This window comes from Macaca thibetana, chromosome 12 (genome assembly GCF_024542745.1).
Source record: "Macaca thibetana thibetana isolate TM-01 chromosome 12, ASM2454274v1, whole genome shotgun sequence".
In the NCBI taxonomy this organism is placed as follows: domain Eukaryota; kingdom Metazoa; phylum Chordata; class Mammalia; order Primates; family Cercopithecidae; genus Macaca; species Macaca thibetana.
Genome location: NC_065589.1, coordinates 113,151,048 through 113,168,156, shown reverse-complemented (window position 1 = coordinate 113,168,156; position 17,109 = coordinate 113,151,048). Strand labels below are relative to the sequence as shown.

At 33.5% G+C, this 17,109-nt stretch overlaps 1 protein-coding gene across 4 annotated transcripts in view; it reads right to left on the bottom strand.

The window, feature by feature from the left end:
* Positions 1-17,109, bottom strand: part of DPP10 (dipeptidyl peptidase like 10) — a 1,406,192-nt gene that overhangs the window by 43,113 nt on the left and 1,345,970 nt on the right. For all 4 annotated transcript variants that reach the window (XM_050751763.1, XM_050751761.1, XM_050751764.1 and 1 more), the window contains 6 exons: positions 15,844-15,935; positions 15,320-15,367; positions 12,150-12,271; positions 10,407-10,454; positions 2,186-2,284; positions 2,009-2,078 (listed from right to left, as the gene is read on the bottom strand). In XM_050751763.1, coding sequence (XP_050607720.1) covers positions 2,009-2,078; positions 2,186-2,284; positions 10,407-10,454; positions 12,150-12,271; positions 15,320-15,367; positions 15,844-15,935 — 479 coding nt within the window. The remainder of the gene's footprint in view (positions 1-2,008; positions 2,079-2,185; positions 2,285-10,406; positions 10,455-12,149; positions 12,272-15,319; positions 15,368-15,843; positions 15,936-17,109) is intronic.

The window sequence follows — 17,109 nt, the reverse complement described above, 5'->3', positions numbered from 1 at the left end:
TGATTTATTAAAGACTATTTGCAAGTGTTTATGCTCTAACAAACACTATGGTAATATATTTAAATATAAATATTATCCCATGTTATTTTCTCCAGTTTATTTGTAAGGTAAGAGAAGATTAGAAAAATTCAGCAATGTATTGTTAAATCTCAGCGCTCCAATTTGAACCCAGTCCTACCTGACTCCAAAACCAGCATTTTGCTCCAAAATCCTACTTCTCAAAAAAGACCCAAGTAGGCCTTGACAATAAGACAAGTCTTCAAATTGGTTTCCTGTGTAGGTCCTTATATTCCTCTTATAAAATAAAAATCAACCAGAACAAAATACAAGTCTGATGCCAAGATGAGCCAGTTAGCTTATCTGTTTCAGAAAACAAAGAGATTCTGTTAACTCTTATTTGGTTTTCTCCCTATGTGTGACACTGCCCTAGAGCAAGTGGATACCAAGTCAGCATAATTATCTACACATTTGTCTGCATAAATGTCATGCTTCAAGGGCAGTCAGTTCTTTTATCTTCCAATTTGAAGGTCATCACATACTGAGGGATGCCTAGGATGTGCCTGAGGGATGTCCCTTTTCTTGAGAAAATTTTTCAGTGAATCAAAAGAGCATTTCCTTTTACCAAAGGGAGACGTGACTAAGATAGAAGATGGGGTTGATTTTTGTTTTCTTTTTGTCTCGTTTTAGTGGCTTAAACATTTTTCCTCAATAAATCATACATACAGTTAAAATGGAGTAGGAAAAAACAGGTAAAAAAGACGAGAAAAAATGCAATTAAGAAACATCAAATAAGAACTTCCTTAGAGAGACATTAAGAACTTTCAGAACTTTCTGGCTCTTACGGAGAAAGGAGAAAAGTTTGGATATGAGAAACATGAAAAGCTCAATAATTAGAATTAGAAATGAACACTGGAGTCAGAGAGAAAATTAAATATTATATTATTTCTGTATTATGTGGATTGTTAAAATAAAGGGACAAATTGCTTGTATATATTAAAATACCTAAATAAAATAAATGCTACCTATACAAAAAAGAATGATAACCCCAATAATTATAAGAATCATATGTGTTAGGCACTGTTTAAGGGACTTTATATGTTGTATTTCACCCCATCTGCAAGGCAGTCTTAGAACACACGTTGTATTGTAATGCTTGTTTTATGTTTAGATAAACTTAGCCTTGTAATAGGTTAAGGAACTTGCCCTAGGACACACAGCTAAGAAATGGCAAAACTAGAATTTGAACCCAGGAAATTCAATTCCACAGACTGAATACTTATCCACTATATTCAGTGATCATAATAAGCAATATTATTTTCGTATTTACTATTTCCAAATATTATATCTAAAGATATAATTTTAGACAATTTTAAACACTATTATATCAATATGCAACCTGAGCATATTAATAAGGGAAATAACTTATAACTCTCAGGAATGCAATGCTAAATCAATATCAAGTTAGTTATGTATTAGATATTAGGGGCCTCGGTGCATAATACTATACAGTCATGATATAGCCTTACAACATGTATAAAGATATTTAATTTCAAAGTCAATTTCAAGATTAAAAAAAAAAAAACTTGAGTCAAGTTTTCTGAGCATGGGAGCAGCTTACTGCAGGCCATGTATCCAGGAGGAAAAGCTGACAGGAGTGATACAAACATAACCCATTGTTTTAGCAGTGGAATTACATGTTCCTCAATGTTGATAAAGAGCCCAGGACTTGAGTAATTACTAAGCAGACACCCAGAAATCAAACTATTCTGTGTCACTATTCCTGGTGGTAGCACCAAACTCCATGTGGGATGCAAGAAGTTCAAAAAACTTACACATTCTTACACATGATTTAGTGATGGACTTCTAGAGGAATTTAGACAATAGACAGCTGCCCTGGTTAACTACACACTTGGACTTCTCTTGTTTATTGAATCAAATGTTGTCTTGTGAGACATAAAAATAGAAAATCTTTATATTCCTTTATTTCAAAAACAAATAAAATACTTACATTATTAACAGAAGAGCATACTGGTTTCGGTCCATAAAATCTTTGGGAAGGGACAACTGTAAAGGAAGTTCTTTTAAAGAAAGAGCAAAATATTAAAGATGGAGAGTCATTTACAGGTAAAACTATAAGACGCAGAGAAAGTTGTTCTTGAATAACATAGCATGCACAAAACTTTACCATAGTCGTCAATATGAAGGATTTTGACTTCCGGCTTTACTATTTTCTTCTTCAGGATAGCTTCCTTCAGCATAGAATTGCTTTCCAATATAAAATATTCTGTAAACCAAAAAGGCTAGTGTAAATAGCTAACTCCTATGCATTAAACAAGAATCAATGTGACACAACAAAAAATTATCCAGTTGTTACCATTTGGCAGGCACTGTGCTGATTAACTCATCATTTCTCTTCTGAGTTACTACAACAGTTTCCTAAGTGAGCTTCATTATGCCAGTAAATTTTTTTTTCATTTGCTTCTTTATTAAATTTATCATTTACATTTTCAAAATGCAAATCTGATCATATTGTTAACCTGCTTAAGAATATTTTAGCAAAATACAAGATTATCTAACACCAAATGAGTTGAGATTCACAATATCTAGGTACCTATACCAATTAAAAGGCATACAGAAACACAGGATGAGGACACCTGGACTGCAGTTCAGGTGTTTAATAAGGTAGAAAGAGTATGAACATATTATGTATTTCTAAAACTAAAAACTGCAGAATCTGAAATACATGAAAATTATATGACCTAAGATGAAAAATATACTGAGTGAGATTAATAAAATATTAGGCACTGCAGAAGAGTAATGACCTTGAAAATACAGTAATAGAGAAATATCAAAAATGAAACATCAAAAAATTTGATAAAACATGAAGTGGACATCAATACTTGCTCGAATTTTGATGTACATGCATTGTATTAAATTTGTAGGTCTATTTGGAGAGACTTTATATCATAAAAATAGTGAGCCTTCTAATCCACAAATATATATACACTCACATATATGTCTGCATATGTTTATATATTGTATACATATATATCGATGTGTATATATGTGTGTGTGTATATATATACACACATATATGTCTGTCTCTGTGGGAATTTGAGTCTTTAATTTCTCCCAGCAGTATTATATAGATTTATAGAGGAGGTATTTATTTTTATTAGATTTATTCGTAGATACTCCATGGATACTTTGACCTTACTTTAAACAGCATTTTAAAAATACTCAAATCTTGCATTTTCGTTGATGAAATAGTTGAATTTTGTGTATTGGCCTACAGCTGTAACCATGATAAATTCACTTGTTTTCAATAGTTTATAGGTGTGTATATTCCACAATTTTTTGTTTCCTTGTCTTTTGTTTTGTACATAGCATGTCTTCTGCAAAAACACAGTTTTATTGCATATATTTCTTTGTCTTACCCATTTTACTGGCTAAGTCCTCTACTACAATGTTGCACAGAAGGAGTGAGAACAAACATTGTTGACTTTCCCAGTTCTCAGGGAGAAGCATCATTCTTTCACCATTAAGCACGATGTCAGCTGTAGTATTTTTACAGATACCATTCATGAAGTTCAGGAATTTCTTTCTATCTTATCTTGATTAGGAATTACTATTGATTGATTATTATTATTGTTGGCCAAAATTTTCAATTTTTTTCTAAATCCTTTGACGTGTCAGTGTAATATGGTGAATTATATTGTTTGTTGAAGGTTACAGCAAACATAGAATCTATGGGTAAATCCAATATGGCCATAATAAATTATCATAACTTCTATAATTGCTAGGTTTGACTTGCTATTATTTAGTTAAGGTGTTTTGCGTCTAAATTCATGAGAAAATTTGTTTTTTTGTCCTCCTAATATATATGTCTGGATTTGGAATCCGGTCGATACTTGCCTTATATTTTAAAAAAGAGTTTGTGTAAGCTTGGTGTTAATTTATTCAATGTTGCATAAAATGCACCAGTAAAGCTAGCTGAAACTGGAGTTTTCTTTGTGAGGAGAACGTTAATTGCATATTTATATATTGTATTTCTTCTCATGTGAATGTTTAGCAATTTGTGTCTTTTAAGGAATTTTTCCATTTCATCTAAGATGTCAAATTTACTGGCATAAAATTACTTATAATGTTCCATTATTGTCATTCTAATATCTATAGCATTTGTATGGACATCATCTCTTTTATTAATGGCATTACATTTTTCTCTTTTTCTTCATGTCTCTGGCTAGAATTTTGCCAACTTTATTGATCTTGTCAGGGAAGCACCTTTTGGTTTTATACATTTTCTCTATTGCTAGTCTATTTTCAATATCATTTATTTCCTTCTTACCCATTTTTATCTCCTTCTTTCAACTTTGTTTTAATTTGCTCATGTTTTTCTAGTTTCTAAAGGTGAAAGAGGAGATTATCGATTTTAAACCTTTCCTTTTAATGCAATAAGTTAGAATCATAAATTTCTTTCTAATCACAACTGTAGTAACCCCTAAATTGGGATCTGAGGTGTTTTTATTTTTATTCAATAAGTTAGAGTCATACATTTCTTTCTAATCACAGTTGTAGTTACCCCTAAATTGGGATCTGATGTATTTTTATTTTTCTTTGGCTCAAAATAGTTTCTAATTATTTATTTTTTATTGATCAATGTATTATTTAGAAGTGAAAGTTTGATGACAGAACATTCTCACTTCTTGAAACTTTCTTTTTGTCTTCATTTTTAAGTGAGAAATATCTTCTAGGTTTGTTTTTCTATTAAGGATTTTTGTTTAGTTCAGTTTTGTTTTCCATAAGCATTTACAGTATTTTGGTCTATTGTCTTTTGGTTTGCTTTTTTCTGATGAGATGTCTGTAGTCATTTGTTTTTACTACGTATGTGATATGTGGATGTAATGTGTCTTTTAATTTCTGATGATTAAAAATTTTTTCTTTATCATTGGTTTTGTATAATTTGCTCATGATGTGCACTAGTGTGGTTTTATTGACATTTATCTTGTTTTCTTCATGTTGAACTTTTTTGAACTTTTTCATCAGATTTAGAAAATTATTGGCCATTATTACATCAAATATTTTTTGCAAGTCTCCTTGCCCCATTCTGACTCTAATTACAAAAATGAGAGATGTAGATATTGGCCTACAGTTAATTTATGTTCTTCCTTTGTCTTTCTTTTCCTTTTTGTGTCAAGAAATTTTCTACTGATATTGTTTCAAGTACACTGATCTTTTCCTCTGTGGCCTCTAATCTGTTTTTAGTATTTTCCAGTGAAGTTTATATTTCAAATATTTTATTTTAAATTCACAAAGTTCTTTCATAAAAATATATTCTCTTTGTTTTCTCTCTACATTAATTCTTTTCTTGATAGCTTTATTTATTTGTAACAGCTAATTTACTGTATTTGTCAGTGATTTCCATCATCCCTGTCATTTCTGAGTCTGTTTCTATTCACTAATCTTTCTCCTATTTATGAGTCATATTTTCCACTTTCTTCACAAAGCTAGTAATTTTTTATTAGATACTGACCATTGTGGCATTTACATTTTGAAAGCCTGGGTTTTGTTGTAATCTTTTAACAATTGTTGGACTTTGTTCTGGCATATGTTGTAAGCAGGTTGACCGTTTGAAGACTTTTAAAGAAATCTTTTTAGTGTGTATTTGAATGACCTTTGCTCTATGGCTAGTTTAGCACTACAAAAGGCAGAACACTTCTGGGATCTCTTCTAAATGTTCCACTACACTGCTGATTAAAAGGTGAGCATATCCCACCACTCTGTAAGCTCCGGCATTGCCCACACTCATGAAGCATCTTCCTATGCATACTCAGCTAGGTATTTTCAGCAGCTGATTCAGGGTGATCCCACTTCCGATTCAGGGTGATCCCTCTTCCAGCCCTATGCAGATGTCTTTCTCCATGTGGCTTCTTCATTTCCAGTTCCATCGTTCCATAAGCCTCAATTCCATAAAATTCCATACAATTCGTCAACACTCCATAAGCCTCAATCTACCTGAATATCATTTTCTGTCTCCTCAACTCAGGGATATCATTGTATTATGATTAGTTTATTCCTTATTGCACTGGAGTTCAGAAATTGCTGTTAACAAGAAAGCTAGAGAACTTACAACACTAATTTTACTTATTTCCTTCTTTCAGGGGGGATCTGAGACCCATGCTGGCTATTGTCAAATGTCTGGAAACAGTTGATTTGTATATTTTGTCCAGTTTTCTGTATTATTATTCTTATTTTTTCTTAAGGGAAACAAGGGGATCAAGTCTATTTCCAGTTACTCCACAGCCAGAATTAAAAAAAAAAAAAATTAAAATGTCAAAGGTTTATCATTGAACCAATATGATTGAATCCAAACTACTTAGAAAAAAATAAGAGTTACAATCCAATTCCAGTCTGTCCCTCTGGCCTCATATATTTTTGCTTTTTTAGTAAATGTTTTGTTCCAGCTGTGATGAACAATGTTTATCTTGCAAATGTGAACATTTTTATGCGTTCTTATGTTTGTATATACACATTTGTTTTTCTGAAAATGTCTTCGCATTGACTTTCTCTTGCCCTGAACTGTGTACACTTTTACTAGAGAAATAATCACAGACTGTTATAGCCATTTAATTTTATGTTTCTCCCATTGGACAATGCTGTGTGTGTGTAATCTCAGGCACATCAAACTACCTCTTTTGTAAGTAAATATCTTCCCCTATAATATATATCTGGAAGACTAGATGTTCTAAGAGGTTTTTTACATGTTTAAAATGTAAAGAAACTCTGATTATTTAAACATTAGTATATTCTCAAAGAAGCTATCCTAAGCATTTAATTTTAAATGCTTTAAAAATGGTGAATATTCACACAGAGAAACTAGAAAAACAAGAGCAAACCAATTCAAATCCAAAGGTACAGGAGAAAAAAAAAATCAGAGCTGAACTGAATGAAATGAATATGTGAAAAAGCATACAAAAGATCAACAAAATCAAAAGTTGATTCTTCAAAAGTATAAATACAATTAATAGACTGCTAGACAGCCTAATAAAAAAGAGAGAAAATTCAAATAAACACAATCAGAAATGACAAATGGGACATTAGCACTGACCCCATGGAAATACAAAAAACCTTCAGAGACTATTATGAGTGCCTCTATGCCCACAGACTAAAAAACCTACAAGAAGTTGATAAATTCCTGGACATACACACCCTCTCAAGAATGGACCAGGGAGAAACTGGAAACCTGAACAGACCAATAATGAGTTATGAAATTAAATCAGTAATAAAAAGCCTAGCAACTAGAAAAAGGCTGGAACGAGATGGATTCATATTTAAATTCTATAAAATGTATAAAGAAGAGCTGCAACTAATCCTACTGAAGCTAATCTAAAAAATCAAGGAGAAGGGATTCCCCCCAACTCATTCTTTTGGTATGATTTTTAATTCCAACTCAATCATTTGGTATGATTCCGATACCAAATCCCGGCAGAAACACAGTGAAAAAAGAAAACTTCAAGAACACAGTGGCTGGGCCTGAAGGTCAAGGGTGAAGATTCCCTTCAGCCAAAGGTCACAGCAAACCTGTGGTGACTCCGCAGGAACAGGGCTGGTGGAATAAACAACCCAGAGCAGTTTTCTCCCTCTTTCCAGTTGCCTACAAGATTTCCTTTGGTGGAATCCAGTTGGAAGTCATGGGGCAACAGAACCTAAGTCATCTGTAGAAAGTACTTCCAGGCCAGAGAACATTGAAGAGAATTGAGAGTTAAAAGTGGTTCTGGAAAAACAAATGGAAGATGCTCAGGGCACTGCGTCATATTCTATTAAAATTTATTTACAAACTCCCATTATTTGTTATTTATAATGTCTTTTTCTATTTTCAATAGCTTTGTCATAATATTCTCCATTTAGAATTATTTTCTCAGTATAAACTACAAAAATGAAAAAAAGATATAAAAGAATTAAGTTTTTGCTAGGCATGGTGGCTCATGGCTATACTCTCAGCACTTTGGGAAACTGAGGCTGGCAGATCACCTGAGGTTGCGAGTTCCAGACCAGACTGACCAACATAGGGAAATCCAGTCTTTACTAAAAACAAAAATTAGCTGGGCGTGGTGGTACATGCCTGCAATCCCAGCTACTTGGAGGGCTGAGGCAGGAAAATTGCTTGAACCTGGAAGGCGGAGTTTACAGTGAGCTGAGATTGCACCATTGCACTCCAGCCTGGGCAACAAGAGCAAAACTCTGTCTAAAAAAAAAAAAAAAAAAAAAGAAAAGAAATAAAAATAATTAAGTCTTGACTATTATTTTTAATATGTTATAATTAACACTTCTACTACATTCTATCTTTGTTAGTAATACAAATGTTTAATGTTATTAATTTGTTAGGAAAAATTACATGGCAGTAGTTTCTTCTGCATTTCTTTGATAACTAGTGGGTTTAAAGATTTTCCACGCTTGTTAAATATGTTCCTTTTTCTTTTTTAAAAATTTCTCCCCATGCATTATTCTACTTCATGTGGCCCCAAAATGAGTTATGATTTATTTTTGGTATATTCGCTTTCATTAACCCAAAGACTTACTTGCCATTGACTATAAATTTTATCTCCCTAAGTAATTATCCTTTGAAAAGAAAATTAAGCACTTGACCACTATTCATAGCCTTTTTTGTTTTTGTTGACCTTGAGACAATCGTGATTGGCTTCTGAACAGGAAAATAACGTGGTTTCCCTAAGACAGAAATGTTTTGTAATTTGAAGCAGAAGTTATTAGAAAAGACATTGCCTTGTAACAATAGGATAAAATCAAATTAAAATCAGATTGGAAAAATTTTTAATTATCCTTTGTTAAAGGCAGAATATACAGTGTAACACAAATAGTTATTGATTAAGTGTGTCCTATATATCATGAATATTACTCATTTCCACTGCAAACACATTTGTTTATTTGCCTTGGAGGACACTGACTCTATGAGATGTTAATACACCATCTTGGATCCCACAAAAAGCATGTGATAGACTTATTTTATACACTGATTGTTCTATCTATGAGATTCAACTTTCTTTCCATTTTATCAACCATACTGTCTATGATCATTATTGTTGCTGTTAGAGTTAATATTGAATAGATTTGATTTGCTTAACATAACCTCTTTAAGTTTACACTGAAGATGGAAATAATGAAATAAATAGAAACTAAAATGTGTGCTAAACCATCTTCCAGCCACACAAAAACCCAACACAAACTTAGAAATTTCTTATTGCCTAGTGCATGCATAAGTGTCCATATGACATTATTTGAAGAATATAATTGGTCTTGATCTGTTTTCTCAAAATGATATTTGTCATTCAACCTTACACATTTTTACTTGTATGTCTTCTAAGTCAAGGCACCTAACTGACTCCTACTTAAATAAGAGTATGCAATGCAAGAGGCAAAAGCACAATAGAAAAAGTAGCTATTATATTGTACTGAATTACAAACCCTATTCTCGAGTCAGACTGTCTCATTTGATTCGTGGTTCTGCCATTTATTAGTATGACTCTGGCCAAGTTATTAATCCTTAACCTCTTTGAGACTAATTTTTCTCACTTGTAAAAAGGGGTAATCAAATTAACTATCTCAGAGGTGTTCAGAATTTTAAATGAGTCAATAAATATGAGCCATTATTAGATTATAGTAGCTTACGTGAAATAATCACAGAATAGAAGCATTGATTAAATAAAACTTAAAAAATGAAAGAAGGATACAAACATGGAAGAAAGGAAAGAGAAAGGAAGAAAGGATGAAGTCTGGTTATTCATTTTTAAGATAAGCCCAACCATGCATTTATTTATCTACTTTACTGTAAGTTCTTGAACACGAGACCCTTCCAATGGACCCTCAGACTCTGTCACATCACTTGACAAAAGTAGGTGATCACTTAACAAATATACAAATGAATAAATGCATAAATGAAAAAGTGCATATATAAAACTAGAAGAACCTGGATATCTGGAACAAACAGGATAGAAAATATATAAAATATTTTTCATAGTTTTCCAAAATGTCTTCAAAAGATTATTCTGGAGGAACAACTTAGGTGAGGCCCAGGCAAGAATGAACCAGAACATTAAGAGGCCAGTAAGCTAAAATGTACCTGTTTCATCAATAACTCTATTTGATTTAGGTAGTAGATATCCTATTTTGGGCATATAAGATTCACCTCCCGCCTGTAACATGGCTCACATCGCTTGCTTTACTGCCTTTCTTACATACATAAGGTCAAGTTGATGGTATACACACAGCTTTCCTCATGCTGGGGATTTTTTGAGGAAGGATTTATAGAGTATATGACTCAGAATAGATAATACAATGTCTAAGACTAATGCCAACCGTAACTATTCTTAATTGTCTTCTTGTGTACTCACTTGCTGGGTTGTCCGTACTATGTAGGCTGACCACTGGGACCCTTGGACCTGGAATTTAAAAATATGTGTATAAATATTTTTAAAGACGTCTAAGTAATAATCATTAGAAAGTTTACATAATAGTTTTTTTTTCCCCCAAATGGAAGCACTTCGTGGTTAAAACATAGCAAAACAGAAACCAGATAACTAGTTTTCGTTCCTATTTATAAGCATTATATTCAGAAAGGTAAGAATATATAAGAAGGAAACTATTTGCAGAGATTAAGATTCCCTCTTCCCCCAAATGATCTATATTTCTATGTTTTTAGCCAATTCTACAAGCTTTCTCTTTATCTCTAGTCTTTTATAGACTAGCCACTGATGTTCAGAAAGCTAATCCACGACCCTTTCACCCCTCATCCACTGGTCCAAGATCAAATTCTATTTGCCACTCAGCCAAAAAAGAAAGAATGTATGCATATTGGAAATAGTTCATCCACAAGAAAAGTTTCAAAATTGGGAGTAATTTTACATTAATTAAAAAATATGTTAATCTCCGTAAGTATCCAAATACTTAAAATATACTAGCTAATTTCTTACTGTAAAAAGTTATCTTGAAACTTCACTTCTCCAAGGAATCCCATCTAAAACTAATGTGTTTTTTTTTTTCCTGATGTCATTAAACAAGAACTTCTTTTTTTTTTTTTTTTTTTTTTTTTTTTTTGAGACGGAGTCTCGCTCTGTCGCCCAGGCTGGAGTGCAGTGGCCGGATCTCAGCTCACTGCAAGCTCCGCCTCCCGGGTTCACGCCATTCTCCTGCCTCAGCCTCCCGAGTAGCTGGGACTACAGGCGCCCGCCACCTCGCCCGGCTAGTTTTTTTTTTCGTATTTTTTAGTAGAGACGGAGTTTCACCGGGTTAGCCAGGATGGTCTCGATCTCCTGACCTCATGATCCGCCCGTCTCGGCCTCCCAAAGTGCTGGGATTACAGGCTTGAGCCACCGCGCCCGGCCTAAACAAGAACTTCTTTTTTGATTACTTCATTTCATATATCAAGAGAAAAACAATGTTAAAAAGTAAGTCTTGGTATACTCTCATTATGTCTTAAAAAAGGACAGCTTAATGTATCAGCTGCAGTAGTAGCACTCAACTCCTCATATGATAAGAGGACACATGAGTTCCATTTAATCTCTGGAAAATACAGTATCATATTAAATGGAAAATGATTTCTATGACTATATTGTAGAAATACTGTATAAACATGTAAGACTATGCATATTGTTACAAGATAGAAAGGGTGATAATGGTGAATATAATTGCTCAGAATTGAAGAACGTTGAAGCAGGGGAATTCAATTTCCATAGGTCCTAAATTTCCATAGATCCTAAATCTCTTAACAACTAAGGCATTGTTTTAACAAGAAGACTAGACTATTACTTTTCCTAAAGACTAGGTAAATTAGTTTATGATTGTGGCATGGCTTTGTTGATATAAATATATTTATTCACCTTTGAGAGTTGCTCATGTTCAAATAGCACTTATTAATTATGTGTGCATGTTTATTGACTTAGTCTCAGTTTTTATTTCTATATGAAATATGTAAAAAATTGTATCTCAGTGAATGTATATATAATGAATATCCTATTAACAAAAATTTACAAATTAAGATTATGAAATCATCTAGAATAATAATTGCCAATACCAACAGATATTGATCAAATACAATGAATAAAAAATATTATATCAGAATTCATGTATTATCTTACCTTCACAGAATAATAAGAAATGTTGATTCATGGGACTAAAACTGGCATCAAAATATGTACATTGTTCTTTCATGAAATTACATGAAATGCATTGGCGATTCAATAATCCTTCAGTAGAAGCACTGGAGAAAGAAAAAGGAAGTTATTATAGAAATGCTACTATTCTAGGCCCTTGAATGTGTGGTGTTCATATTTAAATATAATATAAACAGGGGAGTTACATTGGTATTTGCATAGAGGTTCATTGTAAACTATGAATCACCATATACATAAAATGTCAACTTCTATTAGTAATGTTAAAACATACACATTTTTCTTAATCTATTAAAATTAAAAGTATGTATATTTTTACGTATGCAATATGTATGCTTGTATGTATGGCTATAAACAAAGAACTGATTTCAATGGAACTCAAAATAACTTACTGTTTTTTGCATTTTAAATAGATATTTCTGTGTAAAATCTTAAAGGGAATTTCCCACAGATATTATTCAATATTTAATACATACTCATTGAAAGAAGGATAAACACTTCCACAAGTCAAACAAAACATCAAGCTCATGATTTTCTAAATTAAACATTCTAAACATTAGAATTTGGTATCAGTGCCAAATTTTCCCCATCATTTACTTGCAGAAAATTACTGATTTAAAAAAAAGTTGTATTTGTATTATAACATATATAACACTAACAACAACACACACTTTGAGATAATGAGGTGGTAAAAAGAAGAGTCATCACTATCTTTATTTTATAATAATGGTGCTTAAGGTTATAGGAGTTGAAAAATTAATACAAGATTAAATTTCATTTATCGAATTGTTTATTTAATAAATAAGTCTGAATGCAAAATTTGGTAGGTCATTGGATGAAAACACTGTTGAGAATATCTTTAAAAAACTTGATCAGACAAAAGGCTCGATTTCATTTTGGAATGAAATGATTTTTGGCTACATATTTGCAAATGAATAATATTCACGTTGGTTTTGATGTGCAATACGCTGTAGGTATGGGGATTGGAACGGGGTGTTAAGGCAGATACAAGAAACAGTTCACAAAATCACAATTCCATATTTGAAACACTGTGAGATGATTATAATCCAAAATTTTCTTATAATAGTCAAAACAATTAATATATACTAAGCACAAATCATATTAGTTTCACTCATGATAACTTATAAAATATTTGTAGTCAATTTTTTTTATTTTGTAAAATTTGGGTTAAACCTGTATAACATAAAATTTGCCATTTTAAGCATTTCCAAGTGCACAATTCAGTTTCATTAATTACATTCATAATATTGTACAATTTTCACCACAGAAAACTTAGAAATTACCCCAGTTGCACACAGCTATTCAGTGACACACTAAGATTTAAAACCTTTTTCTCTCTACTCTTCCATAAAGCTTTTAGATCCAAGTTCCCTGGAGATTTATGTGGTATTTTCTCATTATTTAGATTATGAGATCGCTGAAATAAAGAGATGCAAATTTTGAGACAAAGAAAGTAACAATGACTACGGTAGCAGTCCTACTCCTGCAGCGGTGCCTAGTGCCATATATTAAGTCAACCAATGATCATTTTTATGGCCTGGACAAGACATTGATTTCATTTTCTGGGTCAAACGCTAACATTATCTTACAGTCAAGCCAACTGGCATTTGATGAGCTATTTAAGGGAAAATTTATTGGTACTACATTTTCTTTATAACACAGTCAACTACACTAGTACACGTCAGAGATATATTGACTGTTCTGCCTCAGTCACTAGAGAGATCAGACAAGCACACAAATCTAAGAAGCCATTATGATTCAAATCACATTTTAGACTAATAATGGGAAGAAAGATTGAGGCAGTTCCACTTGCTAAACTTAACCAAGTCTAATCTTCTGATGCTGTCATTTTTCTTTGAGTTTTAAAAAATAGGAATTTTATAAGATATAAAGTATTTCCACCTCTCTAAGTTATAGTTTATGGCTACCAATATAAATCATAATGTATGTTTCAAGAAAGATAAGCTTCAGGTCACCAAAAGAAAAAGTGACCAGTACTTTGATCAAGATCCCTAATCCAAAATTCAAATCACTATCTCTATATAAATAGCTTTGTTTCCTGGAAGTTAGAATTAAGAACATGGGTTCCAGGAGGTCCAAGAGAATAAACTAAGAATATAAAAATGATATATTAAGAAAGGCGATTAAAAGGACAAGGTTGCTTCTGATGAAAGCTAATTGTGTACAAATAAGAGTGTGGGGGGTGATGTAGAGGAAGTCGGGTGACTTCAAACATGCATTTTTACTCTCAAAGGAAAGTCTATGCGACTTGGTAAGAATTAGTGGTGACACTTCTTCAAACATGATGAATTTCCCCTGAGAATAGGTCATGGCAGTTTTGACACTTTAAAAATGGATCTGTGAAATGGAAATTAGAACATGTATATAAAGTCTAGAATTAATAGGCTGCTTGCCAGTCAAAAATAAAAGTCATTCTTGTGGGATCCTGGTAAAAGCTTTCTGAGTAAAGAGACATTTTAATACTAAATAGGTGTGAGCTTAAGCCTCTTTTTGAGTATAGTTTTGCATTTGGGAACATTGAACAGACGTAATTATTTTCCCAAGTATTGCTTTATTTTAGCAAGCAATGAGCGTTCCTTATTTAAATAAGGATGCCTCCTCCTGAAACAATCTCACTGGGTTTTATGAACGACAAGACAAAGGGGGAAAGCTTCCTGCTTGATACAGTAGACTAACTGTTCACAACAACATTATACTGTACAAGAATAAATTTCACCTGTGCCACATTAATGTACTGAAAATTTAAAATGAGACTTAGCAGGAGATGAAGGCACAAGGGAAAATATGTAAATGTCTCTGACGTGGAGAGTTGAGAGAAACAAGCCACAAAAAAAGATACTAAGAAACTGCAAAAGCAGGTGAAGAAAACAATAAGGAGAGAGCAGAGGAGGAAGGGAGAAAGCAGGCTGCATTGTGTCCAGTCCTGCCAAGGGACAGACTGGTGCAAGAGTGTGAAGCTTTGTCATGCAAAGTTGACTCTCCCTAACCATGTTGCAAAAGACATTTTAAATTTTTCCTTCCCTTCCCTTCCTTATGCTACATAGACAGCCATTGAGAAGCCAGTCTGTGTAAGGAGATCCTTGCACACTGCTTACCTGTACAGCTGCCTTCCTCTGGGAGAAGATTCAGTGCTCAGAAAGTAACTGTCCAGGAAAGAAAACAACACAAGCATTAGACACAGATCTATTTTTTGTGATCTGTGAATTTTGTCACCTTGTCACATTGAATCTTGAATTCACATGGAATCGTCACCTGAATTTTCACATTAAATCTTCACTTGAAGTTTTAAAACTGTCCAAATACAGAAAAGAGTTGTTTTGCTATTCAAACACAGGGCTTTGATCAATCTGGAAAACATATTTTTTCCCCTGATACAATCATCCTTTTTCATAATCTCTCCCAATCACTGTGTGTGTGTGCGTGCACGCACACACGCGTACATGCCTCTGTGTAAGATACCTGTGTGTGAACTGTGGAAGAGGTCTTTAAAGAAAGGTCATTCTTTCCATGGCTGGCTTGTTTTGACTAGGACTATGGTAAGCAAAACATAATTCTAGTAGAAAAGATGGCATTTGACAACCCTGACTTGCAGCCTGACCAGGGAACTGAAAACACTCACATTTTGTGAGTAGTTTCATCGTATGCCAAGATCTTGATCACTTCCCAGTTTCCTGATGTCAGATGCCGCACGGTAATTTGCTCACTTTTACTCTGCAAAGAAATAGAAAATATTGATTTTTCCTTTTATTTAAACAGCATCTCTCTGTTAAACACGAATGTACCAACTGCTCGTGACACTTTGAATTCTTTAATTCTCAGTTAACATTCAGTTTTCTGTTCCGTAGCTCAAGAATGAACGTGCGTTCCTGTAAACACAGACCAAGGTAGGTAGCTTAGTGCTTTTATTTGAACTACAGAAAAGTCATTCAGAAAACTCCTCCGGGTAAGGGTGAATCAAGAATACCATGTTGATGGCAGCATTTGATACCAAGGTAGGACTTTAATCACTCTCATCTGGATGACTGGCAGCTCTACAGTTAGCTTTTTTTTTTTTTTTTTTTGAGACGGAGTCTCGCTCTGCCGCCCAGGCTGGAGTGCAGTGGCCGGATCTCAGCTCACTGCAAGCTCCGCCTCCCGGGTTCACGCCATTCTCCTGCCTCAGCCTCCCGAGTAGCTGGGACTACAGGCGCCACCACCTCGCCTGGCTAGTTTTTTGTATTTTTTTTAGTAGAGACGGGGTTTCACCATCTTCACCAGGATGGTCTCGATCTCCTGACCTCGTGATCCACCCGTCTCGGCCTCCCAAAGTGCTGGGATTACAGGCTTGAGCCACCGCGCCCGGCCTACAGTTAGCTTTTTTTAAAAAAATACTTTAAAACAAAATTTACTCCAATAAAGACTCAGGTTTGTATTCATTTTAACCTTTGCAGTATGGGCATTGTTATAAGATTTGCCATTTAATGCAATAATTTTTTTTCCAAGATGAATTCATGTTGATGAAGGTAATTTTAATCAATGCTTCCAACGTGTTTATAGGACTAACATTTTAATATGTAGAAAACAGATAGTAGTATTGTCTAAAAAATATATATTGCTTGACCCAAAAAGTATTCTTAGAAATACTATCATTCTATTCCTTAATCATTTTACATAGTTAGAGAACACTGATTAGAATGGATTAGAAAGATTTGGAACCAACCCAAACGCCCATCAATGATAGACTGGAGAAAGAAAATGTGGCACATATACACCATGGAATACTATACAGGTATAAAAAAGGATGAATTCATGTCCTTTGCAGTGACACGGATGAAGCTGGAAACCATCTTTCTCAGCAAACTAACACAAGAACAGAAAACCAAACACTGTATATTCTCACTCATGA